General features: G+C 36.3%; 1 protein-coding gene and 2 non-coding genes across 3 annotated transcripts; 2 read left to right on the top strand and 1 right to left on the bottom strand.

Moving 5' to 3' along the window:
* The first annotated feature begins 3,060 nt into the window (after nt 1–3,060).
* LOC143683061 (phospholipid scramblase family member 5-like) lies at nt 3,061–24,934 on the top strand. The gene is made up of 7 exons (XM_077159367.1): nt 3,061–3,133; nt 11,856–12,037; nt 16,491–16,533; nt 17,431–17,651; nt 18,915–19,076; nt 21,823–21,984; nt 24,896–24,934. Exons 1-7 carry the CDS (start codon nt 3,061–3,063, stop codon nt 24,932–24,934), a joined length of 882 nt encoding a protein of 293 aa, XP_077015482.1.
* Nucleotides 4,065–4,168, top strand: LOC143685357 (U6 spliceosomal RNA). Its single transcript, XR_013176601.1, has one exon. It is a non-coding gene; the product is annotated as a U6 spliceosomal RNA (small nuclear RNA).
* LOC143685370 (U6 spliceosomal RNA) lies at nt 14,298–14,399 on the bottom strand. The gene has a single exon (XR_013176613.1). It is a non-coding gene; the product is annotated as a U6 spliceosomal RNA (small nuclear RNA).
* Nucleotides 24,935–26,657: the final 1,723 nt, after the last annotated feature.

The raw sequence follows: 26,657 nt of genomic DNA, 5'->3' as shown, positions 1-26,657 counted from the left end.
AGCAAAGCATTCATTCAAATGTGACATTTTCTCAGTGATCTGGCCTATACATAGCATTAGAAGTAAATACAACACGCATGCTATTAAGCATAAATTAACTCTAATGTAACTTGCCTATATGTATAACGTGGATGCATTCTAATAATTATCTCAGTTTCTTGGAAACTTTGCAGTTAGCGGACTTAAGCTTGGGAAGCTTATTTTCAATGATGGAAATACAAATTTTAAAATACTACAGAAAATAATTGGTTCACCTCTAGCTGGCATTGAGTTGCAGCTGCACGGGCTGGCTGTGATATGGCTGTGGTCAGTGAAGGAAGTCGTATGCAAAACACTGCTGGGTTGTCTGCTGCAGCTGACAAAGGGCTCATTGCAGTATTCTGATGATATCTGAAGATGCAAGCAGATGTTGGAAGGACATACTGACCACACTCAGCATGTCACAAGAATCAAGGCATAAGGTAAATTTATTTTGAATAGAAATAAAAAGATTTTCAAAGCAGTAAAATAGCTCTTGGTGAGAAGCAGTGGGGTCTCTGAAATTTTTAATGTCTTGTTAATTCTCCATATTAATTTACTTGGTAGCTCCAATTTCTTCTTCGACTTTCTCTTTCTTTCACAGATTCACATATAAACACACATCATAAGGACATTTATGTAAATAGTTGTCCACATGTCCAAACAGTACATTTTTCTGCTTATAGCTTATCAGTTTTTTCTTGTGATATAATCTGGAATGTTTCCATAAGCCAGAACCCCTCAGAATATTCCCTCTCCTATAAAAATTTCTAGAGGAAACTAATATTACAAATTTTTAAAAGATGCATTGTACATAGTAGATCCAGTAAATGCCAGAAGACTAAGACCTGTGAAGACAGGTTACTTCAAATAGTTCTATTCAACTTAACTTGGTATCACTCAAAGAAATTGTATAAGGTGGAACATGAGAAAAAGGACAACTTTGCTTCTGCCTTGGGTCTTAGAGTCTACTGGCTATGGAATACCGTTTGCCCCATTGAGTCTCCATGCACAGGGCTCTAGATTAGGGGGTCTCTTCTATATCATCCTGGTGAATGGGGATTTCTCTAGACAAATTTGCTCCAGAACTCACTCTCGTGCTCAGATTCTACCCTGTATCCAATGTTCTCTTCCTTTGTTATAACTCTTTGGAGCAATATTTGTTTAAGAAAATAGAGAAGATGTCTTTATTGGCATCCAGGAGGGGTGAGTCCATCTGCTATCCTTCCACTTCTTTCTTTAGTAGTCCCTTCTTTCCTGCTTTCAAGTAACAAGGAAAGGCAAATTAGCCATGTATGTGTGAAGTTCATTTTTAATGATGCATTACTGATTCTAATTAGTTTTGCTTTTCAGAGAGTTATATCACTTTATTTTCAGGAGGTGGTAACTGATTCACAATTTTAGGAGAATTAAAAGAATATTGCCTCCCTCTGTAGTGATACCCTGCCTAAGGACACATTTCCCCAGAATGGGGGCTATAACATCCCAACTCAGTAGGCTCCACAATGCTCTGCACATAATTAAAAGTTAAGAAATGCTTATTGAATGAACGAATGAAGCACTGTAACAAAGGGGCAAATTTGAATAAGACAGAAAAGAAATACACTTTGACTGCAGTTTGCAAAGTGTGAGTATAATGGCTGCTAAAATAAGGGTTGCACACTCCCAGAAGAGAAAGGACCTAGTTCACCTTAGGGGATTGGATTTTTCATATTTAATAGGATAACTATGAATTAAATTACTCTGTTATAAAGCATTATAATAATATTTATCCCCTTAATTGTTTTATTGCCTTTATTAATTAATTTATTTTTTCACTCTGTTTTGTCCCATAATAAAGTTTAGTACAAGAAACTTTAAATCTAGGGATAAGATATGTGCTCAGAAATGCATGTCTCACGTGCTGCATGGCTACTAAATGTGGATTCATACCTCATACAAAGAAATATACAAAGGTGTACATATTACTCAGCTTATCATGTAAGTAAAATCTCTGGATGTCTTTTCCTCATAAAGTAATTTTTGAAAGTCCCTTAACTATTTCCCCACTACACTGACCAGCCAAGAATTGGTGATGATAATGGAAACGGGAACTCTCATCCAGTACTGCTGGGAATGCAAATTGGTACAAGCACATTGGAGATCAGTCTAATGATAACCAATAAAGATGACAATCTTCAAATCCATAAACCCACAATTCCACTTCTAGACATATTCCCTTATAGGACTATTACACATGTGCCTAAGAATCCTTGACTTCTATAATAGGAACAATCTAAATGCCCATTAAAAGTGCAATAGGCCCCCCCAAAAAGTGTATTCTTTGTAATGGTTGAGAAGAAATTAAATTTTATGCATTATGAATTTTAAAAAGAACATGTTACTAAGTGGGAACTGTTTCAAAATTAAACTTACAATCATACATAAATCAAGAGATATAAATAATTCTCAAACTAAAGGACAGATATAAATGTTAGATACAGATACTTGTGTATATATATGCATATATTCATATGTTTTGTGTGTATGTGTGTGGTTAATTTTTAGGAACGCACACTTATATAGTAACACTAGAGGCAGATTAACTGCACCGCTAATGATGTGTTCTTAGAGCCAGTTCATCTCAGTCTTTGGTCCTCCTCTGCCCTTTAAGCTCACATCTTAGTCCATTCCCCATGCCTTCCCCAGAGGATGCATATGTAGCGTGCTACTATTTTTGTTTGAATTTGTTTTGCTTCACTAGATTGATTTAATAAATTGGCAGCCTCTCCCCTTCTACTAAGGGAGACCGTTTCATGAATTTTATCAGTCATGAAATGGTAAGTCAAATATCTAGGCTTTATTTGGGGGGAAGTCCTGAGGAGTGATGAAATAACGAATGGGCATGCCTTCAGAAACAGGTGTGAGATATCCAGGAAAAGGGCTGTGGGAGGAAGATAACGGGGGCAGAGATGATGGTGCTTTTTTCTCTATTCCCATTGGCTAGAACTGGAGACAGCAGGATATGTGGCTTTTCATTCAGGAGCAGCAAGGACAAGTAAGATGAAGCATCTTGAGGAGGTGAGCAAGCCCAAGCAGCAGAACATGGGACCAAAGACTCAGAGAGAAACGGCCAGTAGGGAGTTTCCTGTGAAGGCGCCAGGCCCATAAACCTTGGAGTTTCTAACATCCATTTTTGAGCTTTCTGTTTTGGCTCTGCAGTCCCATTACACTACCTTTAAGCCTTCAGTTATATCGTTAAACACACCCACCTAGCATTGGCTCTGGTTTGTGGAATCAAGGGAAGGGACGGGAGAAACTGCAGCCTGATGGCAAAGTGAAGCAAATGCCACTGGAGAATGTGAAGGGCTTCCCAGCAGGAGCTGAGGAGACGGAATGAGCACTCTGAGTCATGAATGGCTGCTCATGGCTCTTCTGTGAAATGGAAGCCCTTAGGAGAGGGGCTTATGGTGATGAGAGAGTGGAGTAGAATGGCCGTAGGGAGATAAGGCCAGCAGGGAGGGTGGCCGCATGTGGCTGCATGAGCACACAGTGACAGAACACTTGAAATTCTGAGTTGCATTAGGGAGGGTTTGTGATGCCGTATTTGAGAAAGATTGGAAAACAACAAATAATGGAGGAGAGGGAAGGCCTCAGTTTGGTTTCTGCTGCATGTTCAAAAATGAAAAAGTAATGCCTGTGCTGTCTTTGGCAGGACAAAGGGAAAATGCATGAAGGATGAAGTAGGTAGCAACCGCACCTCATCAATTGCCTTAGCTAGGTAGTGGCCTTGGAAATCTGCATTTACAAGTGAACAGTGGAAAGATTCCATCAGTAGGCACATGGCCTTGTCCAAATATATAAGTGCTTGGCCTTGTACATACCAAAATGCTTGATACACTTAAATTTTTATTTTTTATTTCAAAATGTGGTATTTTGAAGACCAGTCAAAGTTAACTGGTCGATTATAAACCTAATTTAAAACATCTTGTTTGATAATGTTAATAGCAATTTCGATTCTTCAGAAAGCAATTTCTCCAAATGACCTTAGGATACATTAAGAAATTGTGCTCACTTCAGCAGCACATATACTAAAATTGGAAAGATACAGAGATTAGCATGGCCCCTGCAAAAGGATAACACTCAAATTCATGAAGCAGTCCATACATTTTTAAAAAAATAAAGGAAAAAAGATACATTAAGAAATTTAGGAAATACGATATAATTTTATTTAAGTGACTAATCATTTTTATTCAACATTTTTTCTCAGCCACAACATGTCAGGAAAAAAAAAACTCTGCCTTATAAAAAAGAACCAAAATTTTTGACCAACTAGTACCTATGAGGCTGAGTTCATTTTTATCATTTTTCATAACTATCTGTATCTTCTCAGGCTGCTTAACTGTTTTTAGAAGCAAATAATTTTGCTGATAATTTATTATATTTTACAAGTTCAACCTCTGTAAGTCACATCATCCACCACAATTGAATTGGTGAGTCAGTTGACGTGGTGTACAAAATTTCCATGGCCACCTGGTCAGCTGCATTTAGAAATATGAATTGTCCACTCAAAGTCACAGTGTCATCCCCCCCGCCATGTGCAATACAGTTAATTATCACCTATCCATTTCAGTTAACTTTGTGAGGTTGTTGAAGATATCTATTTTAAAAGTGTCTGATTAACTATATCAAATTTGTTTAAAAAAGATAAAGATTCATTTACATACGTAAATAGAAGGGAATACATTCTTGTTTTTTGTTTGTTTGCTTTGGGGGGAAGGGTGGGGAGAAGTCCCAGGAGAAAAGTAAGAATGTTATATTCAGATATTTTCAAAATGTAAATAACTGTATTTAGAGCTGGCAGGAATGTACGCTTAATGGAATGCTTTATTACAGCATCTGGCAGAGGTCCCTTCTAGAAATTAGAGCTAAAGGATAACAAGTTCAAAAGTGTATATTCCAAGAAATAAAGAAAAAGTAAAAGTAAATAAAACTCTCAAAATGAAGGATGTGTGTTTAACCTTCTGGCTTGTCTTATTTTTAAGTTGTTCCCACAGCCACCAAGTTAAATGATACTTTCAAATAGCATTTACCTTTGGTGGTGGATTCAACTCCCCCTGCTGTCCACACTACAAAACACAGCACTCTAAACACAGCAGGACATTCCCCTCCTCTGTTACCTGTCAGCTGACGTGAGGGAGGGGAGCGCCTTCTGAGGTTTTGCACGTACTGTGTTTTCTCTCCTTGCTGCGACAAGAAAAGCCTTTTCTTTTAAGCTGGCTGCTTTTGAAGAAGTGACTCAGACCTCTTCATGGCCTGTAAAGGTAAGAGTAAATAGAGCCAACTATTATATTTTTGCTTATATTCTGGCTCTGAAATGATATAGTCATAGAGATGTTACAATTAGTGACAATGATTTGATACTTTAAAAGCTCTTGTTTACTACTTTTGAACACTGGAATTTTGAAATTTTATCTCCAAGGAGTATGCTGCATCAAAAGTAATAATAATAATGGCATCTGATTAAATGTAAAAGTTAAGATGCAAACAGTGTGTTAGTTATAATGAATATAAATGTGGTGAATTAATAAAAAATTCTACATAGAAATATTTAAGGTGGGAATATTGAATGTCAAACACAAGGACAGGTTGATATTCTAAGTTTAAAGAAATTTGAAAAAAACTTTTTACATCACCCATAAGGTAGAAAGTGTTAAAGTACAGTCCAATAGCTTTTGATTTCCACTTATTGTTTAAAATATATGATACAGCCATTTATTATAAAGAATCCAACAATGTATTGGTACATCCCAGTGAATTTTATAAACAAGGAAATATTTCTGAACTGCAAAGCAGAAATCTTTCAAAATTCCTTTGATAGTAAATTTACTACCAAAATCAGGAAGAAAATATCTGCTTTTAATCAAGCAGATTAATTGGGGACTTTTGAGGAAAGCTAGTAAGTTTTGCCTCTAATGTCTAAAATCATATATATATGTCGTTAGTGTTATCTTACTTCAAAGAAATTCTCAAAGGACAGTGGTTGTGGTTATTTTTTAAGTTTGACTATGGCAATCTCACTAAAAATGCTTCTGGAACTTGTGTAAAAAAGAAATTATAATGAGTTTTCATTTTATTACCAAAACAAACCATTAAACACTAAGTTATAAAGAAAAGTTTTAGCATGAAGAATTACTACCAGAATTATTGGTGAAAACCTTTTAACCTAATCATAAATAAGATAATAGAATCCACCAATGTATCATATGCTAAATGAAATTTATGATCCATTCACATAAATATGTATGTTTACCTGCTTTATTTATCAAAATCCCTGTTTGGACATATAATATGGAACAAACAAGGTAATTTTCTCATTTTCCATCAACAGTTAATGTAGACTGGTTCCTGAGTACCATTGGGAGAGCTCAAACAAAATATAAAACATCGACCTGAAACAGTAACATCATGAATTTTAATGTGTTTGCTTCATTGTTTAGATTTGAAGATAAGCCAAATAAGATCTTGACATTTCTTTCATTTAATACTGACAGTAATACAGTCCAACACACTTCACCACTTTATGAGAGTTACAGCAGTAACTGTAGCATGTAAGGAAAAGAGTTTCAGAGTACATAAAATATTTATAAGCTAGTTATACATTTTTAAAAGAGCATGTAGAAATTCAAAGCCAGATAGAAACTCAAAGACGTTTTCTTCATTGGGTCATCTGAGTCTTTGAAGAAAATTGGTGACTAGAAAGCAACTGATGATCCAAATCTGATCAATCTACCAACAGAACAATGATGTTCAGTACTGATAAGGACTTGAACTCAAGACTAAACTGAAAGGAAAACTTCAGGTGGAAAGGTAATACTCCTTCTGCAACCTACTCCAAATATTTAACATAGGAAGGTGATAAAATATCTGTGGAAGACCCTTACACCACCCTAAAGGATTGAAGTGAAACTTGAAGCTTCCTTCTGAATTAAAATGTCTTGCTTGAGAGGGCAAGTTATGCTATCATCATTGTTTACCTACGCAGAATATTTGGGGGGAAAGTTTTCTTCAATAGCAGGAGTTAAACAGAATCTAATATACCTATAAGACGAAATAGATTTTTGACATTGATATTGAAAAAGGTTATGATTCAATATTTGCAAACTATTTATAATGAAATATTAAATGATTTAAATGATTTTTATGTGAAATGTATTTTTATCCCCTAAAAAAATATTTCAGCACATTTTCTAAAACATCATGATGTTCTGTGGCATCAAGACAGATGAAATTGTCTTGGCAATCAAATTTTGCCAGGGATTATGGGCTGGTTGGTATTTCACATACTTGGTTGGTGCACCAATCAGCACTGCTAAACCAAAGGACAGTGTGAAGGTTGGGTGTCACTGGAACTGAAGAGAAGTGTCTCTTTAGTATAAAGAACAAAATTACAGCAGATTTGAGAAAACAGGAGTTTCCTGGATGATTTGAACTGAACAGGAACTGTCCCCAAAAGCTGCTCCATAGCCAATGAAATCTCAGAAGAGGAAGCAAGTGATTTCAGAGTGATGGGCCCAAAAGTCTGAGACTGAGACAAACCCATACTCTACTCCTGAGTAAAGGCTTTGGCTGTGATGTTCTCAGAACCTGCTGCAAGATCTAAGGACCTGAAGACCTGGACAAGGGATGCAGAGCCACTTGCCAGACATTCCATCACTTGTTGCATTTTGTTACAGCAAAGGTAGTTTACATGATAAAATTGGGATCATTTGACAGACTTTTTAGCAATTACAACTGCCAATGAGAGAGAAACTAATAACCTTTCACCCACTATTATCAGAAATTGACCACCAGACGTGGTTTTTAATTGAGGGAGAATGTGTATAGTAAAATGCATGAAGAACAACAAACTTAAGCTCCTATGTTTGAAATAAGGCTACACTAGTGTAATCACCACCCATATCAACTTATAGAACATGCTCCCCTCAAGTATTCCTTTTGCTGTTAACAGCCTTGCATACCTATCCCTTAGAAAAGCCATTATTCTGAATTTCATCACTGTGAACTAGTTTTCCTGGATCATGGCTGTGCCTTCACACTTCTCTGAAAGTCAGTTAGTGCTCTGGACACTAAACCTGAAGAAAGGATGTTGCCTTTTCCAGTTATTACTGCTATACCAGTCATTAGCTGACCACACACATTTGATGTAGGGTTACATAGTTTCATCTGGGTTTACAGCTTGGCGTCCATTCAGGCCCCCTTCTCAAGAGCAAGAGAAGTCCTAAAGCCTCTATCATTTTGGTGTGCCCCAGATCTGGGAGAAGTTTCAGAAAGAGTCCTCATGGGAAGCATGTTTGCTTCCATTATTATAGGGAACTCTGTTACTTGGGTCAAATGACAAGTTGGTTTCCATTTGGTTGTAACCATACAGCTGTTCCAAATTCTGAATGTCACAGACCAGTACAAACGTTGTGATCCATCCTAATCTGTTCTTGGATCCATAGGGTTAAATAAATAATCACCTGGCAATTACCCCTCACTGCTGATACATGGACACACAATCTTAACGAGACTGTCATTACTAGAATTGGTTTATCTGCATGTCCAAAGGCTCATTTCGTTCACCATCTTTTTAAATCCCCATGTTCCTTCACCAGTTTTTTAATTCCCTCCCAGGTATTCATCCAGGCTATGCTTGACTTTTCTTAATGAAAATTAAGAAATTAATTACATTAATTAATTTTCTTTTTCTCCAAAAGAAGCTCAGTACACTGTTTTGTTATTCTCTTACAAAATTTTACTTTTAGAGATTTAAATAATACAAAATGTACCCCCAAATAAACTTTCATGAATTTAGGTGGCATTGTTGAATAGAGACCATTTTAATCTATTATTAATGAAATAAATGTTAGTATATGTGCTATGTATAGCTTCAAAGATTTCCTCCTTATATTAATCTAGAACCAGTTCTCTTGTACAAGCATGCCTTGTTTTACTGTGATTTGTTATGTTTCACAGATACTGTGTTTTTTATAAATTGAAGCATTGAGTAAAGCCCGTCATCACCATTTTTCCAATAGCATGTGTCATTTCATGTCTCTGTCACGTTTTGGCGATCCTCACAATATTTCAAACCTTTTCATTATTATATCAGTTATAGTGATCTATGCTCTGTGATCTTTGATATTACTCTCGTATTTCTCTTGGGGTGCCATGAACACATCTAAGCCATTGAACTTGATAAATATTTTGTGTGCGTTCCAACTGGTTCACCAACTTGCTGTTTCCCCTTCCTCTCTCCCTTTCTTGGGCCTCTCTATCACCTGAGATGCAAAAATAATAAAATTAGGCCAATTAAAACCTTACAGTGGCCTCTAAGTATTCAAGTGAAAGGAAGAGTCACACATCCTTCACTTTAAATCAAAAGCTAGAAATGATTAAGCTTAGTGAGGAAGACACGTCAACAGCTGAGACAGGCCGAAAGCTGGGCTTCTTTTGCGAAATGGTGAGACATGCTGTGAACGTATAGGAAGAGTTCCTGAAGGAAATTAAAAGTGTGCTCCAGTGAACGCATGTACGATAAGAAACCAAAACAGCCATATTACTGATGGAGAAAAAGTTTTAATGGTCAGGTTAGAAGATCAAAATCTTCTAACGAGCCACAAAATCCCCTTAAGCCAAAGCCCAAACCAAAACAAAGCCCTAATTCTCTTCAATTCTATGAAGGCTGAGAAAGCTGCAGAAGAGAAGTTCCAAGCTAGCAGAAGTTGCTTAATGGGGTCTAAGGAAAGAAATCATCTGCCAGGTGAAGTAGCAAGTGCTGATGTAGAAGCTGTAGCAAGTTATCCAGAAGATCTAAAGATAATTGATCAAAGGTAGCTTCACCAAATAGTAGATTTTTCAATGTAGAAGAAACAGCCTTCTACTGGAAGGTGGCATCTAAGATTTTCAAAGCTAAAGGGGTCAATGCCTGACTTCAGAATTTCGAAGGACAGGCTAACTGTCCTATTCTGAGCTAATGCAGCTGGTGACTTTCAGTTGAAGCTAAAGCTCATTTATCATTCTGAATATCTGACATAGCTTAAGAATGACATTAAATCTACTGTGCCTTAGCTTTCTAAGTGGAAAACAAAGCCTGAATAGCAGTATATCTGTTTAACACAGGGTTTAATGGATATTTTAATATTTTATGGCTCAGAAAAAGATTCCTTTCAAATTATTACTGCTCATTGACCATCCACCTGGTCACCCAAGAGCTATGACGGAGATGTACCATGAGATGAGTGTTGTTTTTGTGCTTGCTAATGCAATATCAGTTCTACAGCTCACAGTTCCAGGAGTTATTTCATCTTTCATGTCTTATTATTTAATAAATACATTTCATAAGGCTACAGCTTCCATAAATAATGATTCCTCTGTTCAATCCAGGCAAAGTCCATTTTAAACCTTCTGGAAAAGATTCACCATTGTAAATGTCATTAAGTACCTTGATGATTCATAGGAAGAGGTCAAAATATCAACATTACCAGGAGTTTAGAAGAAATTGATTCCAGCTCTCATGGATGACTTTAAGGGGTTCAAGATTTCCGTGGAGGAAGTAATTGCAGATGTGGTGGAAATAACAATGAACTAGAATTAGAAATGGAACCTGAATTGCTGCAATCTCACTATAAGATTTGAACAGATGAAGATTTTGCATCTTTTGGATGAGCAGAGAAAGTGCTTTCTTGCAATGGAAACTGCTCCTGGTAAAGACGGTGTGAACATTGTAAGTCAGAAACCCCAATCTGAGAGATGATTGAAAAAGTAATATTTTGATAATAATATAGAAAATTGATGGTTTCTCAAAAAATCAACACCAAACACTAAAGAATTATATTTTATGTTTTATAAAATTGGGTGAATTACAAAGGGAATTCATATTGCCAAAATATTACTGGGCAGTTCTGCAAAACACCAGCTAGCATCAATTTGACATCAAAGCTAAGTTAGATATTATACTGCCCTTAAGAATATTACAATTTCTTAACTTATGAATATTCTTGTCGTATTTGGGTTAAACTATTGATGCTCAAAGTGTGTCCTCAGAGCAGCATCAGCTTCTCCTGAGAACTTGTTGACATGAAAATTCTCAACTCCTCCCACAACCCAACTATGGGAATCAGAAACTCTTGAGTAGAGTCTGACCGTCTATGTCTTAGCAAGCCGTCAAGGTGGCTCTGATGAAGGCTAAAGTATGAGAAACATTGACTTAAACCTAACCATGACATTATGATTGATGAGGTAGGACAAAATATCCTTTGCTATTGGGAGGCACCTACATAATATTTGGGGAAAGGAGAATATGCCTTGAATGACAGCCATAATTTAAATTAAATCCATACATCTAAGATAATTTTTGGGGGGGCTGCATGGTCCAGGAATCAAACTTGGGTCTCCCGCATGTAAGGCGAGCATTCTACCACTGAGCCACCATGCACCCGACTAAGGTAATTTTTATGTGCAAGACTATCTAGTTGCTTTACCGTTTATTTGAACTTTGAGGTTTTACTGCTTCTTCTTTGTGAACAGATGTTTTATTTACCTAAAAAACACAACTTTTCTAAGCCCATTTTTGTTGGGTAAATCATTGAACAACTTCTCACAGCTACTGCCAGCAGACTTCCCCATTCCTCCCCCTCTGCCTTAAAAGTCAAAGGACGGTGGCAATGAATTGTGGAAATGAAGGAAAGGCCAATAAAGTGAGAGGCAGCAGCAGAAAAATTGTCATCAGAATAAGAAAGCCATAATTATTAGATGAAAGGCGAAATCAAACGGCCTGAAGTTAAATACAGGTGGAAATTTGTCTTCTCTTGCAGATGCCCAGAACCAAAGAGGCAGAAGTGTGCCTGGTTTTCTTCCAAGTGTTGCACAATCAGATGGAAGACTTCACGCCTCACACTCCCATCCAGGGAACCAAGGGTGGCAGCCACGCCTCTCTCCACCAGGCACTTTCATGCCGACAGTCCATCTCCCTCCCGGTCTAGAACATTTAAGCCAGGTATTTTTACCTTTCTACTTCTACAAATGTGTTCCCCTTAAAACGAAAACAAACTTGGTTTTCTTGTGTTTCACAGTAGATGTCAAAGGGCTTCAACCAGTAATTTACTGAAATGAGAAAATTTATGTTTCCTTTTGTTGCGATCACTATTTTTCTTATTTACTTGACAAAGTGACAAGACTGAATGAATACTTTTAATCAAGCTGTTTAGCTATTGCTAAAGGTGTCGACAAATTTATCCTCAAGGAATAGTCTAATATGTCCAATCACTAGCAACCATCTAATTTAAGAATATTTATTGATTATCTACTTCCTCAAGGCATAGGAGAAATATAAAACCTAGCCTCTCTCACCTCAAATACTCTGCCACTTAATTGGCAAGGCAAAAACTTACTGATGCACTTTACTGTCAGATAAATACACAATTTTAATGTGCACAGGTGTTCAGAGGACAGAAAGATCATTAAGGTCAGGGTACAGAGCAGAAAATTCCACAAGAAGCTAGGAGTTGGGTCTTCAACTAAATCTCAAAACTGATGTATTCCAAGGGAAATCATATTTCAAGTTAACATTACTGCTGCATTTCCAGGCCAATTTGCTTGAAAGCTCATATCATTATTAGGTAGTCTAGTCATTGGAGGGTAAGCAGTGATTCAATCCTTATATTAAATCAATCAACAAATATCATCATCAGAATTATATGACACATAAATAGCAATTGTTATTTATGTATACTATTGTTGCTTTTGTATTTTATCCCACAAAAGATTAGAAATACATTTACACTAATATTGAGTTGTCAGCCCATCTGCTGCAATTTTCAGCTTGTTTGGCATTCTTTCAAACTATAAAGTCTATCTCCTTTATCAAAATCAAATCTCTGTGTTAATTCCCTTAAGGTACAAGAGATTTCTGTTATGCCTGATAGGGTTTAAGCTGCATGCAGCATATGTTCCTGGGAAAATGTTTATAATTGCAGATGCCTTATCCAGAAACCCACTGGCAGACAAATGGACTTTAGAGACTGGAGAGCACAGGGAGATATGTAAAAGAGCTCGAAAAGCTAACCTACCATCTTCCATCTGCAGAAAGGATCAGCTGTAACTGCTGACTAGAGTTGATTAACTGCTGCAAGCTGTTTGGGAATGTTGTCAGACAAGGTTTTGCCAAGTATAAAAGTGATATACCAGTGCCAGAGGGCTGAGGTTTGATGATCACATATGGTCATCACATATTCTTCTTCCATCCATGAATGATGACCCACCCGCAGCCAGATGCTTGACAGGAATACATTTTTTTCCACATTCAATAGATAGAGATATGAACCCATTGGCTTCTATTCTAAAATAGAGCGAATTTCCAAAAAAATATGCCTTTGGAAATCTTTTCCAGAAAACAGAACGATGCCACAAATTGGTGAATATTTTATTTCCAAAGGAAAAGTAATTATTCACTTCATTTTAAAGGAACATTTATTGCATTTGCCTTCAAGCAGTGTGCATATACAGGAATAAATGAACATTTTTCAAAAGTTTTATTCCAGTATTTTCTAAAAAACACGACACAAAATGATTTTTTTTTGTCTTGACTTTCATCGCAAAGTCATAGAATTAAATTATGAACACTTGGAAAAATCACATTTTCAACAAATGTCCAGGTACAGATATGGCAAAAATATCTTCTAAATTAAAAAAATAGAAATCATATGTTATCTTCAATCAATTCCATCCAATGACTATTGAGCAACTTTTTCCATAAAAATTGAATTAAATTCTCAAAAGCATACCAGAAATTTTTAATATAACAAAAATTCATAGGACCTTAGGAATACAAATATTTCTTAGTGATATATTTTGGAACATATGAAATGATTTGTGAAGAGAGTATAGATGGCTATATAGTATATAATACTATACATTAACCAGTGAGTGTAATGCCATTAAACAAATTTTCTTTCTGCTTATGTAAGTTAAATCTAATCTTAAAAGTAACAGTTTCTCTTTTCATATTAGATTAATTTTTCATTATAGTCAATATAAACATTTTACCCCATCAAAGGGTAATTAATTATTATACTCCCACCTAAGATAAAAGCAGAAAGTTAAAGTCTACCATGTTTGCATTTAAATGTAATGTATACAATTTATTTTGAAACATACATTAAACAAATTACTGATACCTATAAATCTGATGAGGTATACATAAAAATTAATTCTTAGACGATAAATCCAAGGCTGTCATTATATATATATATTTCTTTTTGAATATGGAACGCTTCATGAATTTGCATGTCATCCTTGCACAGGGGCCATGTTAATCGTCTCTGTATGTTCCAATTTTAGTGTATGTTACCAAAGCAAACACTGTCGTGACATTTTTATTCTTAGAGCTTTCACACTCAAGGTGCACTCAGCGTTCTCTGACACCCGAACACAGGATTCAATGTGTTTAATGTTTCCAACAATTTTGAATTCATCAACCAATTGCAAACCATTGAAAAGGGCTCATATGTACCATGGTTAAGGAGTAGCCAGGGCTATTTAAGTGAAACTAAAAACAACGAAACAATGTCCTCCAATCCAAGAGGTACCCCCACAGACAGAGAGAAGACCAAATGTTATTATAGAGGCAGGGTGAGTAGAAGAGTAGAAGAAATAAGGAGAAAAGGCACCACAAGGCCCACAGTGTCTTTTATGAATTGTTTTCCCAGTACCTAAAACGAGTACTGCAGAAAGAGTAACAGAGTGGAAAGCCTGCCAAGCAGCATGGGTTCAAATCCTGCCCCAACTGTTTACAAATGACGTAATCAGGCAAATTACTTCCTCTCTCTGGCAATGTTTCTCAACATATAAAATAAGAGTAACGTAATCTACCTTTCTGAGTTATTGTGAGGATTAAATCAGATACTGTGTCAAAAAATCTAGAAGAGTGATCCCTCTTCATCCTGGAGCGGATGAAAATTTAGAGTGCCTAACTTTCAAGGCCCAACCTTGGAAAACAGCACGTATATTCAAAGTACCTAAATTCAGAACTTGTCCACGCCTAAATCACCCCTCCACACATCCACTGCTACATAAGCACATAGATCCTTTTTGAGGCTTACCCCTTCTCCTCTCACAATCCCCCATTTCCCTCAAAAGAGGAGAGCAGAACAATTGTCAGTACGCTGCAAAAGACCAATTCTAGCTGAAAAGAAAAACTTTTAGGCTTCTGCCATAATTCTCAAAATAGGCTTTAGAATAATTTCAGATCATAAATAAATTTTAAAAATATATTTTTGGGTAATCTCAAAGAGAGAAGCCTCATGCACGCTTTTACCAATGATGAGATCTCAGCAGAGGAAATGATACGGGTCACCTCTGCTTCAGGAGGGCCGCGAAGAGAATGAAGGGAATAGTGTGGCACCAAATGTCTGGGTGTGTGGTGCCTAATCTAGACCAAATAACGGTATTAAACTCTTCATTTTACCCATTACCAGTGAACTCATTAATGTGAAGGAGAAGAGAATGAATGGAAGGAAATTTTACAGCAAAGTAGAAAAACGGCATGTTAGAAAATACGGTGATTGGAGCCATATGTAGTGTTCGTGATCTTGCCTTAGCGGACGGTCAAATGCTGTACATCAAATTTGAAATACATGCAAATAAAATACATTTTAAGCACACATCTTTCATTTTCCTTTAAAAAGCAATTTTCATTGTAGTTTTTTTAATATCATCATTTCTCAACTTTTGGTTCAGTTCTAATTTACATTTAGTGAATTCTGTTATGTTGTGTATTGAGCGGCATAATCTTTTTCTACTTAAATTGGTATTTCATTAGCATGAGCAGAATTTTTTTTTTAGCTGAAAGGAAGGTATGAATGAGAAATATTAATAGAACAACCTGGTTCAACTTTACCAAAGACACCACATCACCCCGAGGGATCAGCTAGAGCATGACTGAGAGTCAGGCAGGCGTGGAGAGAAGGCACTCAGGTCATGAGTTAAAAAGAAAAATGAGTTTCATAAAACATCCTAAGCATTGTTATTCAGACATTAGTTTAAAAATCTTGAAGTATTGTTTCCAAGAGTTATTCATATTTTCCATTAGCACCGACACTTGAGAGTCAACCATAGGTCCTATTTATGTTTTTAGCAATTCTCCCTTGGAATTTTCAGTATTCTTGTACATTTTTCCATGAATAAACAGCGTTTTACCTCAGCAGGCAGAGTTCTCACCTGCCATGCCCAAAGCCTGGGTTCGATTCCCAGTGCCTGCCCATGCAAAAATAAATAAACCAATAAAAAGCATTTTACTACCTTTTGCAGTCTATTTTCATCCATCTCCCAAATTGGGAACAAGAAAGTTACTTAATATCATGTAGACTAGGAAACGGTTAGTAGTAGTATGTCTAAGGTTTCAAAATGTTTGACATAATACTTTTTGTTCACTTTATGTCATCCTTTAACAGTTAGACCTGATAATTATACATCAGCAGGTGGAGCTTCTTGGAAGTAAGTATATTCCATTCTGCACTTATTAAAACCATTGAGAATAATATTTTCATTTTCATAAGTTTCTTTACATCTAAATATTTTATAAAGAATAAAGTTAAATATGTAGAATAGAGTTAGAGCACAAAGAGGACCGGGCCTACTTTTTAAATTAAAAGCTGAAAGTAAAATTATTGGTCTGCTTTAGAGAAACCAAAAAAGCATAAAACTCTCTAAGTCTTTGGTGGAGTTGCCATTGAAAGGATTTAAGTATTTGACCAGTTCCATGCATGCTAATAAGATATTTTCTTAACAATCCCAGAAATGGAAATGAAGGTTGAAGCTAGATATCAAGAACTCATCGAAACAGAGTTCCACCTTTTTATTGTTTAATCAGCAATTCACCAAATAGGCAAACTAACAATACAGAAATTTACAACAAGATTACTAATGACTGCGAATTACTTGGGTATTTCCTGTCTTTAATATTCTATATTATACCTGACATTTGTCAAAACTAAAATAGATGGCAGAATAGCATGCAGCTATAGATGTATTGCCAGATACAGGTTTTAGACAAAATCTTTGTAAAGTGTCCCATTAACTTCCACAACAGTAGAATTATCATTCAACTAATAGATTCTTCTTTGTAGTACTGCTTCTGTAGTTGAATAGTTGCCACATCCATCATATATGTAGAGTCAAAATAACAGCATAGATTTTGTCTCAACATTTACTTGACTTTAGTGGCAAATCCTCAAAGTTTAGAGCACACAGTAGAATGGTGTGAAGATACCATGTATTTAATAATCAATCAGTCCCTGAGCTTATTTCTTTTAATAACACAGCCTTTAGTTATTGAAAGGTTTTGATTCTCTGCAACAGCAATTTTTTGACGAAATTGTTTGGCTCCATTAGTGATACTCGGCACTGAGACCTCCAACAAATACGAGATTAAAAACAGCTTGGGACAGAGACTTTACTTTGCAGTGGAGGAAAGCGTCTGCTTCAACCGGACTTTCTGCTCCACCCTGCGGTCTTGCGTCCTGCGGATCTCGGATAATTCAGGTCGGGAGGTGATCACGGTGCACAGGCCCTTGAGATGTAACACCTGCTGGTGTCCTTGCTACCTACAAGAGGTTGGTCACTGATGCTGGGTGTCTCACACACACACGCACACACACACACACACACGAATATATTAGCAAGTATTTCTTTAAATATATTCATTTGGTGCTAAATGTCAACCTTTCAATAGCTTTAAATTAATTTGACATTTCTTAAAACTCAGAACACAGTAATTCAGTGGTAGAATTCTCACCTGCCCTGCAGGAGACCCAGGTTCGATTCCTGGTCCATGCACTTCTCCAAAAAACAAACAAACAGACAAACAAACCAGAAAAAAAAAAATTCAACAAATGGTGCTGCAATAACAGAATACTCACATGATAAGAGAATGAAATGTGACTCCCACCATACAGCATACAAAATTAAAAAATCAGAGCAGCTTGAGGATTAGTGATTCACCGAAATGTTTTCCTTTCCAACACCCACCCACCCCCAAGAAAAAACCACAGTGGCTTCCATGCTGTTAATCCATGAAGATAGCTCTTATGAGCAGAAATGCTCTTTAGACTATGAACTTAATACAGAAGAAAAGGCAAAATGAGATCAGGTGATGGTTGCCGGCTTATTCTGAAAATGTTTCATTATCTTCATATGAATTTTATTTGGTTTATGTGTATATGTTGAAATATAACATGATGGATAATATATGAGTTAGTCAAATGGAGATTTAAAAAAAAAGAAAACAAACTTGAAAGAGCAACTGCTAGTCTTTAACTCTCGGAAAGAAGACAATCAGTTGTTGGAATGGTGTTGAGTAATTATAATTCTGCAAGAAGCATATGTTTGTAGTTGAAGGCAAAGAAGCTGGAAGTTACAATGCGTAGCACAGAGAATTCATGAGCATTTAGCAATTAGTAGGTAGGGATTTAAGCAGATGTGTGTTATGGTTAGAGCAGGGAGGGAATAGATATGAAATATCACAACTGGGGCTGCCTTGGGCTTAACCAATTATTTTACTTGGAGCAAAAATGGCAAAGAAGCCAGAGTCACAGGCACACAAGTCTGTTAGGGTGCGTATAGTCTTTGGGGATTTAAGACAAAAACATACACTTGGCATAGTGCTGAACATACAGCTAGCTATAAAGTGAATCATTTGGTTCTATAAATTATGAATAAAAAACACTTTTGTTTTGTTAGAAGTGGATGTTTAGAATGACTTAAAGAATGAAAAATGATTTTGCAACAGAATATTCTTTAGGGGCAAGTTAACATTATACTAAAATTAAAATGTTATAAGCTTAGAAAATCTTCTTTTATTATTATCTCTCTTACAGCTAGAAATCCAAGCCCCTCCTGGTACTATAATTGGTTATGTTGCCCAGAAGTGGGACCCCTTTTTGCCTACATTTGCAATCCAAAATGCGAACAAAGAAGATATTCTGAAAATTGTTGGTCCTTGTGCAACATGTGGCTGTTTTGGTGATGTGGACTTTGAGGTAGGATTAATGAAATGAAGGAAGTTGTCACTTGGGTTGTGATTTTTTGCAACAAAATTCAATTGTAAAATACTTAAATAAGAAATATCTCTGCAATAAATTTTAAAATAATATATTTGTGAAATAATGTAATAGGTTGTTCTAGTTTGCTAGCTGCCTGAATACCAGAAACAGAATGGCTTTTAAAAAGGGGAACTTAATAAATTCCTAGTTTACAGTTCTAAGACTGAGAAAATGTCCCAATTAAAGCAAGTCTGTAGAAATGTCCAATCAAAGGCATCCAGGGAAAGATACCTTGGTTCAAGAAGGCCGATGAAGTTCAGGGTTTCTTTCTCAAGTGAGAAGGCACATGGCGAACAGGGTCAGGGTTTCTCTCTCATCTGGAAGGGCACATGGCGACCATAGCATCATCTGCTAGCTTCCTCTCCTGGTTTCCTGTGTCATGAAGCTCCCGGGAGGTGTTTCCTTCTTCATCTCCAAAGGTGAACTGGTGGACTCTCTGCTTCATGATGCTGCAGCATTCTCTGCTCTCTCTGAATCTCTAGCTTTCTCCAAAATGTTTCCTCTTTTATAGGATTCCAGTAAACTAATCAAGACCCACCCAGATGGGTCTACCTAATCCAGTTTAACAACCACATCAGATGATCTAATTACAGATTCAAACATACAGTGCTGAATAGGGATTAGAAGAAATGGCTGCCTTTACAAAATGGGATTAGGATTAAAACATGGCTTTTCTAGGGTACATACTTCCTTTCAAACCAGCACATAGGCCCATAATGTACTTTCCAATAATAAGAACTCATAACTGCAAACATACTAACTCCAAGGATTTTTTAAAAAATCATACTACAAAAATGTACTACCTTGATAGTGTTTTCTTTCTTTCTTTTTTTTTTTTTATGTGGGCAGGCACCGGGAAGCAAACCCGGGTCCTCTGGCATGGCAGGCAAGCATTCTTGCCTGCTGAGCCACCGTGGCCCACCCTGATAGTGCTTTCTTGATTAGACTTGCTTAGTGCCAAGTATTATTCAGAGCAGTTGTAATAAAGTGAATACAGTATTCATAGCATGCTTAACTAAATACAGTTTTGTATGCTTTATAATCCACGCTACTGTATCTTTTTACTTAAACAGTAAATGTCTCTTTATTTTAAATGTGGCTCAAGTCTGTAAATGTGGCCAAGTTGAACAGATACATGTGGCTTTGTCTCTTTTAGATGACCATCATTTTCTTTTTGAAAAGTAGCAGAACACCTGATTTGTGGTGCTTTAGATTTATGTGGACTTAAAGCATGCAAATATATGTATATATGGTTTAGAGGCACCTAACTCACATCTTTCTTATAGATCTGGTGGTAGTATATCCCAGTTCACGTCTCATTTCAGAAGCTCTCTCCCTTAAAATGGCACTGATTTAAAAGCTATGTTCGTGAACCTTGCTAAATTAGTTATGTAAAACAGTTTCCTCTCATGTAAACATATTTGTTGTCTGAAAGTTAAAGATCAGTAAGTATTTGCAAATTCAATCTGTTGCAATAGAAACTATTTTATTTTAGGCATAGGAAATGGTCTACCTTACTTTTAAAGTGCATACTTATTTTTTTATTCATCCAGTAATGCATATCCCGCCTAGGACATTCAGTTTGTAGGACTTCAGGGCACACTATTCACACAGAATAAAATGTGCATTTTGAAAAGCAAAGCCGTGCTAACTATATCCCATTCCAAAAGAATTTGACATGGATCCTTAAGAGCAAAGTATCAAAATGTGCTGTATGATTGCGGCAAACTTAAACTTAAGAATTTGGTATTCACGGTATAAAAATGCCCTGAGAATCTGTCACTATTTCTTACCACCATGCAGAAAGTGAAAGTTTATATTGAATCACTTTTGGTATCAGGATGGGAGAGAGGACAAGCAAATGAACAGTTTGATAAAGTTGAATTTTAGACTGCTCACTGAGAAGGACTGATGGGTTTTTTATGTCAAATTTGTCTGAAGTTCCTGTGCGGTATATTGATCTTATAGAAGTTGGTTGTTTTTAGTTTTCTTATCATAAAAGTAGTATTCAGGGTTAGTCAGAAATGAATATCTTAGTAAATATCTGAGTATTACATAAAAACGAGGTTATACATTAGTTGATACTGTTTAAGTATTAATGATTATTAAACCTTACCAATAAAAGGCTTATAAATCATACCTAGAAATCAGTTTAATTCTTCTTAGAATCCTTCCCAGATATATCTTCTTGCTTGTGCTTTTCGGTTTTTTTTGTTTTTTTTTTTTTGTATGGGCAGGCACTGGGAATCGAACCCGTGCTTTTCATATTTTTTTATGTATTTATTTTTGTTAACGGATAATTCAGATTAAAGACAGGACCTGAGGTAAAGGAATCAATCGCCTTCATGTTTGACCATGTAATTGAGACTATGTACCTGCTGCCATCTTGTGGTAGCCTGTTCTTAATTATTCATTGCTATTACTTTCTCCTCCATCTGCTCACACACACACGCAAAAGATTAAGATGGGATACAGAACCATTCGAGGGGCAAAATTGCTGATGAGTAAATTGGGAAGTTAAATCCTCAAACCTATACTTCTATAAAGGAATGAGTAACATCAAAATGTCACTTAGAGACTGTGAGTATGAGAATTTGTGTCCCTCATCAAGTAAACATAGCAAGAAATGTAAAACTGTCTCTTTTCACATCCAAATTCAGCACCTCTTACTTTCTTTTCAAAGGTGAAAACTATTAATGAGAAGCTTACGGTTGGGAAGATTTCAAAGTACTGGTCAGGGTTTGTCAACGACGTCTTCACGAATGCTGACAACTTTGGAATTCACGTCCCTGCAGATCTAGATGTGACAGTCAAAGCAGCGATGATTGGTGCTTGCTTCCTCTTTGTAAGTATGGTCATAGAGGGTGAGGTGTTTTTCCCCTTCTCACTTGTCAATTACTGTCGAACCAATATCACTTTACATGGCTTTTGATCCCCAAAGAATAAGTTTTCTATGTGAAGACCAATGTTTTTCAGAAGTCACAACTTAGGAGCCTGCATTTCTATTAGGCTTCTCCATTGTGTCCTTCGCTTCATCTGCTCAGAGACTGAGTTACCATTCTGTTTTCTACCTCAGTTTAGGTTGTAGTCTTATTTGCTTTTTTAATTGAAAAAAAAATCATTATTTTTTATATTTGAACATAAGTATCTCATAAATGTCCGGGGTAAATTCCAGGACTGATGCCTTGTTTAACAATAACCTAGGGGATATTCAGAATGTAAAACACGACAGTTTTCATGCCCTCCCAACATGTACAAAATGTGAATTAGCTAACATGTCCCAGTTTCCATCCTTTCAAGGTTATATCTGTGCCCTTCCTTGCCAGCATACAATTTCATTGAAAGCAAATATTTGGTTTGGAGATTGAGGGTGAAAGCACGGAAGTCACAAAATGTCTGTGCCAAAATGATTGGCTGTCTCCCATTACTAATTTAATTTTAGTTCTAATATCTCCCTTATTTTTCTACCATGTTCAATATACCCATGAAAACCCATGGAGTTTTTCAAAGAAAGCTAGATTCTTACTCTCATATTTTGTTGTTCTACAGTGTTGCGTAAACCTAAATCTTAAGATTCATTAATGTGCACCTATAGTAGAATAAAACTGCCCCTATGTACTCTTTTTTTCCTGAAGACATTTGGGAATGCATTAGCTAAAAATAATTCACTAGCAGGACACTTAGAATTTAATACAGAAAAACAAAAGTAAGATTATTTCACCAAGAGTTTTAAATGAAATGTCGTGGCTTACTGGTTCCCTATCAGTGGTACAAAGTAGAATTAATACATGTAGAGCCCTGGGTTTTATGCTCACTTGGTAGTCACATCCTCAACCCTCATTTTCTTATACCAATCTCATCAATTCCAGTCAACCTTTCCTCTCATCTAATATTTTTGATGTTTTATATTCTCTCCTACCCTCTTGACAATGCTTTTAATTGGCCATTTCCTCTTTACTTTTCCAATTTATGATTATTTTATCCTTAAAACACCAACCATTCCAAAACACACACACACAGCCTTCTCCTAAGACTTTAATTAGGCCTTCCTAATTAAGCCCCACACTTGATGATTATGTTAAAATGCGTGTAACCTTTACTCTGCCATAAACGCCTCTATTATGTGGCACAATCATGACAAAAACTTACTATCAACTGTAGAACTACAGTCGTCTGCATCTTAAACATCATTATTTTTTATTAATAGTTTTCAGAAACCCATTGTTTTAGTTTCTGAAAACTGCTGTAAAAAAAAGTACCAAAAACTGAATGCACTAAAACAACAGAAATGTATTGTCTCACAGTTCTGGAATCTAGGAGTGTAAAATCAAGGTATCAGGGCCGGGTAGGGGGAGAGCATGCTCCATCTGAAACCCTTAGGGCAGAATCCTTCCTTGCTTCTTCCACCTTCTGGTGCTTGCTGGAAATCTATGATGTTTCCTGTCTGGTGGATGTATCCCTGCAATCTCGCCTCCTCCATCTTCAGTACCTGTTTGTGCCTGAGTCCAAAGTCCATCTTCCTATAAGGACGCCAGCCCTACGGGACTTGGGACCATCCTAATCCATTTCAGCCTCACTTAACTTATCAGATCTTCAAAAGCCCCATTTCCAAGTACACTCACTCTCACGAGACCACATGTTAGGACTGGAAACTTGAATATGCTTTTTGGTGGGACACGATTCAATCTATAAATACCCCCTAAGCATACCTTCTTCTTGCAAAAGTACTTTTCCCTATTATTGGCCCATATTTGAGAGGTTAATGGGATGTAGGATTAATAATGGTGAATCTTGGTCTTTGATACTTAAAGTATGACCCACGTGCAAACGCTCGGAGGTTTTAGAAATACAAACTCTCAAACCGAACCTCAAACATGCATCAGAGTCTGCATTTTTAAGAACCTCCCCAGGTGATTTCTCTAAGCACTATAAATTTGAGAAACACTCATCTACATAACACCTCAATCATATTAAAAGCTAACTTTTTAGCTCAAATGTCTGAGGGAGAAACATATTCACTGAGATTATCCAACAACTCCCATCAATTTCCTTTTTGTTTTCTTTTTACCATAACATTATAAAGCACTTGCCCTCTTTTCCCACTACAGGCTTTAACACAATTTCTCACCTGTAGTGAAAGTTATCCTTCAAGAAAAGTTATCTCCTTATGTAATTTGATAGGAAGAATTATGTCTTTAATTTCTAAAGGCTATCACCATTTTATTACCTTGTGGTGAGAGATCCTGAGAAAACTGCCAGTGTGGGGATTCTCCCTTTTCCAAAGAATGAACTTTACAAGTGCGATCTACTTTTTGGTCTCCTCTGGTCGAGGCTACCCCTTCACACATACCTGCAGTGAGTTCCCGCTGATATGGACTTTTCAGTACTTCTTCAGAAACCACCTAATCACCATCGGCATGGTCTGTGATGATATATCTAATTCCTTAAAGCTGGCGTCCACGACAACTCCCAGCACTGACCCACAATGCCCTAATATCTAATTCTGCACCCAGAATGTGACTGATGATATCACACTGATTCAGATGAGGTTCCCAAGCTACTTGTGTGCTGCAGATCAGACATGTAATTATCATGCAGCTTAAAACTTTTTTTCCTCCTACTGAAGAATCACAAGTTGCAGAGCAGAGCTGGGAAAGACCATCGCTCTGCATAATCAAAGCTTGTCTGTCAGACTTTTGATCTTAATCGTTGCCTTTTTGTAAATTCACTCATATTCACAGTTTATTGATTTGTAGGATTTTATGTTCTTTGAACACTCACTGGCTGGATTATAACAAGCAAGATGACAAAAACAATAAAATATGCACAACATATTTCAGTAAGTAAAAGGCAAGTTTAATTTGTCTTTCTATTTGAAAGATGTCTATAGTTGATGCTATCTAATCATTATTTTTCATTTTTTTCTAGAAATCTGCTGGGCTCGGGATTTCATTTACGAGTGGTTTGAGTACTTGCTTTTTTGTAACAAAATGTTAATTATGATATTTATTAAAACATAATTTCATGAGATAATTATCTAGTTGTGAATGCATAATAGCTAAACACACAATTATTGGCTTGAGCACAAAGTTGCATTGAGAGATTATTATTCTTTCTTTGTGTTCTTTTGAAGTTCTTGCATGGGTAAGCATGAAAGATGACCAACGAGGCTTTCAGCATCACTGATGAAAATTCAGTGTTTAGAGAACACTTTGAAGTTTTTCTGGTACTAAGGGTGGTTACTAATCAAAAGGACTGAATTTTAAAGATATGATTTCAAAAGTTGTCCCTTTTGACTTTGTTTTTAAGTTTTCTTATTGTAGTGAGACATGTCTACTCTACTTTGGAAAAGTTAAATGTTTGGTAAATAAATATGTGTAAAGATGAAGGAGAAGGGAGATAAAATCAGTTCATTCTAGGGGCAAGAAGCACCCATGCACTCCACAGAGAAGCTAATATTTACAAACCACAGTGTGCTTTAAATACCAACCCATGCAAGAGACATAAATAAGCTTATAAATAGATTTCCAATTTAGTAAATTCAGAGGCATATGTCAGGAATTATATTTAGTTGCAGTGAAAGTTCCGTCAATAAAAGAATCTAAGACTGAACAGTGGACAGCTCTAGACCTTAAAAATAAGGAAACAGGGAGTGCAAGGATTGTTCGGTGGTAGAATTCTCGCCTGCAATGCAGTAGACCTGTGTTCAATTCCCTGTCCATGCACTTCCCAAGAATACAAACAAACAAGTAAGACAAGCAAACAAAAACAAATGAAAAATCCAACAAATGGTGCTGCAATAACAGGATACTCGCACGGAAAAATAATGAAATGTGACACCGCCATATAGCATACAAATAAAAAAGGGAAAATGAACAAACAAACAAGCAAAATAAACCTTAATCCATAAAACAAATTCAGAAGTCAGGAAACACAGTAAATTTAATTGATGAATGCCTTCCACCCTAATGTTTTTAGAGTCTTCCAGATTACTATGTCCTAGTTATCCACCAATTTCCAAAGTCTACATAAAAGGAAAATTTTTTCTCCATGAATGATGATAACTTTTCTTTCCTTTCCAGAAAGAAGGAATGAATTTGTTTTAAACAAGGTTTCATATAGCCTTTCAGGTTCTACCTTAGAATTATAAAAATACTCCCCAATATAGCTTCACATATAAAGCTGCTTAGACAAACTCCAGGCAATCTTCCACTTAGGAGAGAGATTTTAAGTTCCAAAAATAGCCTACAAATATCCATTTTATTCTGGATTCTGGGGGAAATAAGGGCTTTATATTACATGGTAGGAAGGAAAAGTGCTTCTTCACCATTTTCTGGTTCAGTTTCCTTTAGCATTCTTTGACGTCACTTTACACCTTTTCTGATAATCCCCACCCTTGGCATACAGAAAATATATATTGCTTCAGTCAGCTATAAAAGGTCTTCCTGTGGGACAGAGCAGTTTAGACTCCATCCATCAAAAATAACCATGCCTCAAAACAACACTCAACCTTCTCCA

The sequence above is a fragment of the Tamandua tetradactyla genome, chromosome 5 (genome assembly GCF_023851605.1).
Source record: "Tamandua tetradactyla isolate mTamTet1 chromosome 5, mTamTet1.pri, whole genome shotgun sequence".
Classification (NCBI taxonomy): domain Eukaryota; kingdom Metazoa; phylum Chordata; class Mammalia; order Pilosa; family Myrmecophagidae; genus Tamandua; species Tamandua tetradactyla.
This window is presented reverse-complemented; position numbering and strand designations above follow the sequence as displayed.

Coding starts and splice junctions, on each gene's coding strand:
- LOC143683061 (XM_077159367.1), top strand. CDS start 3,061: ATGAAGCATCTTGAGGAGGTGAGCAAGCCCAAGCAGCAGAACATGGGA. Junction 12,038..16,490: donor GTCTAGAACATTTAAGCCAG/GTATTTTTACCT, acceptor ATCCTTTAACAG/TTAGACCTGATAATTATACA. Junction 17,652..18,914: donor GTCCTTGCTACCTACAAGAG/GTTGGTCACTGA, acceptor TCTCTCTTACAG/CTAGAAATCCAAGCCCCTCC.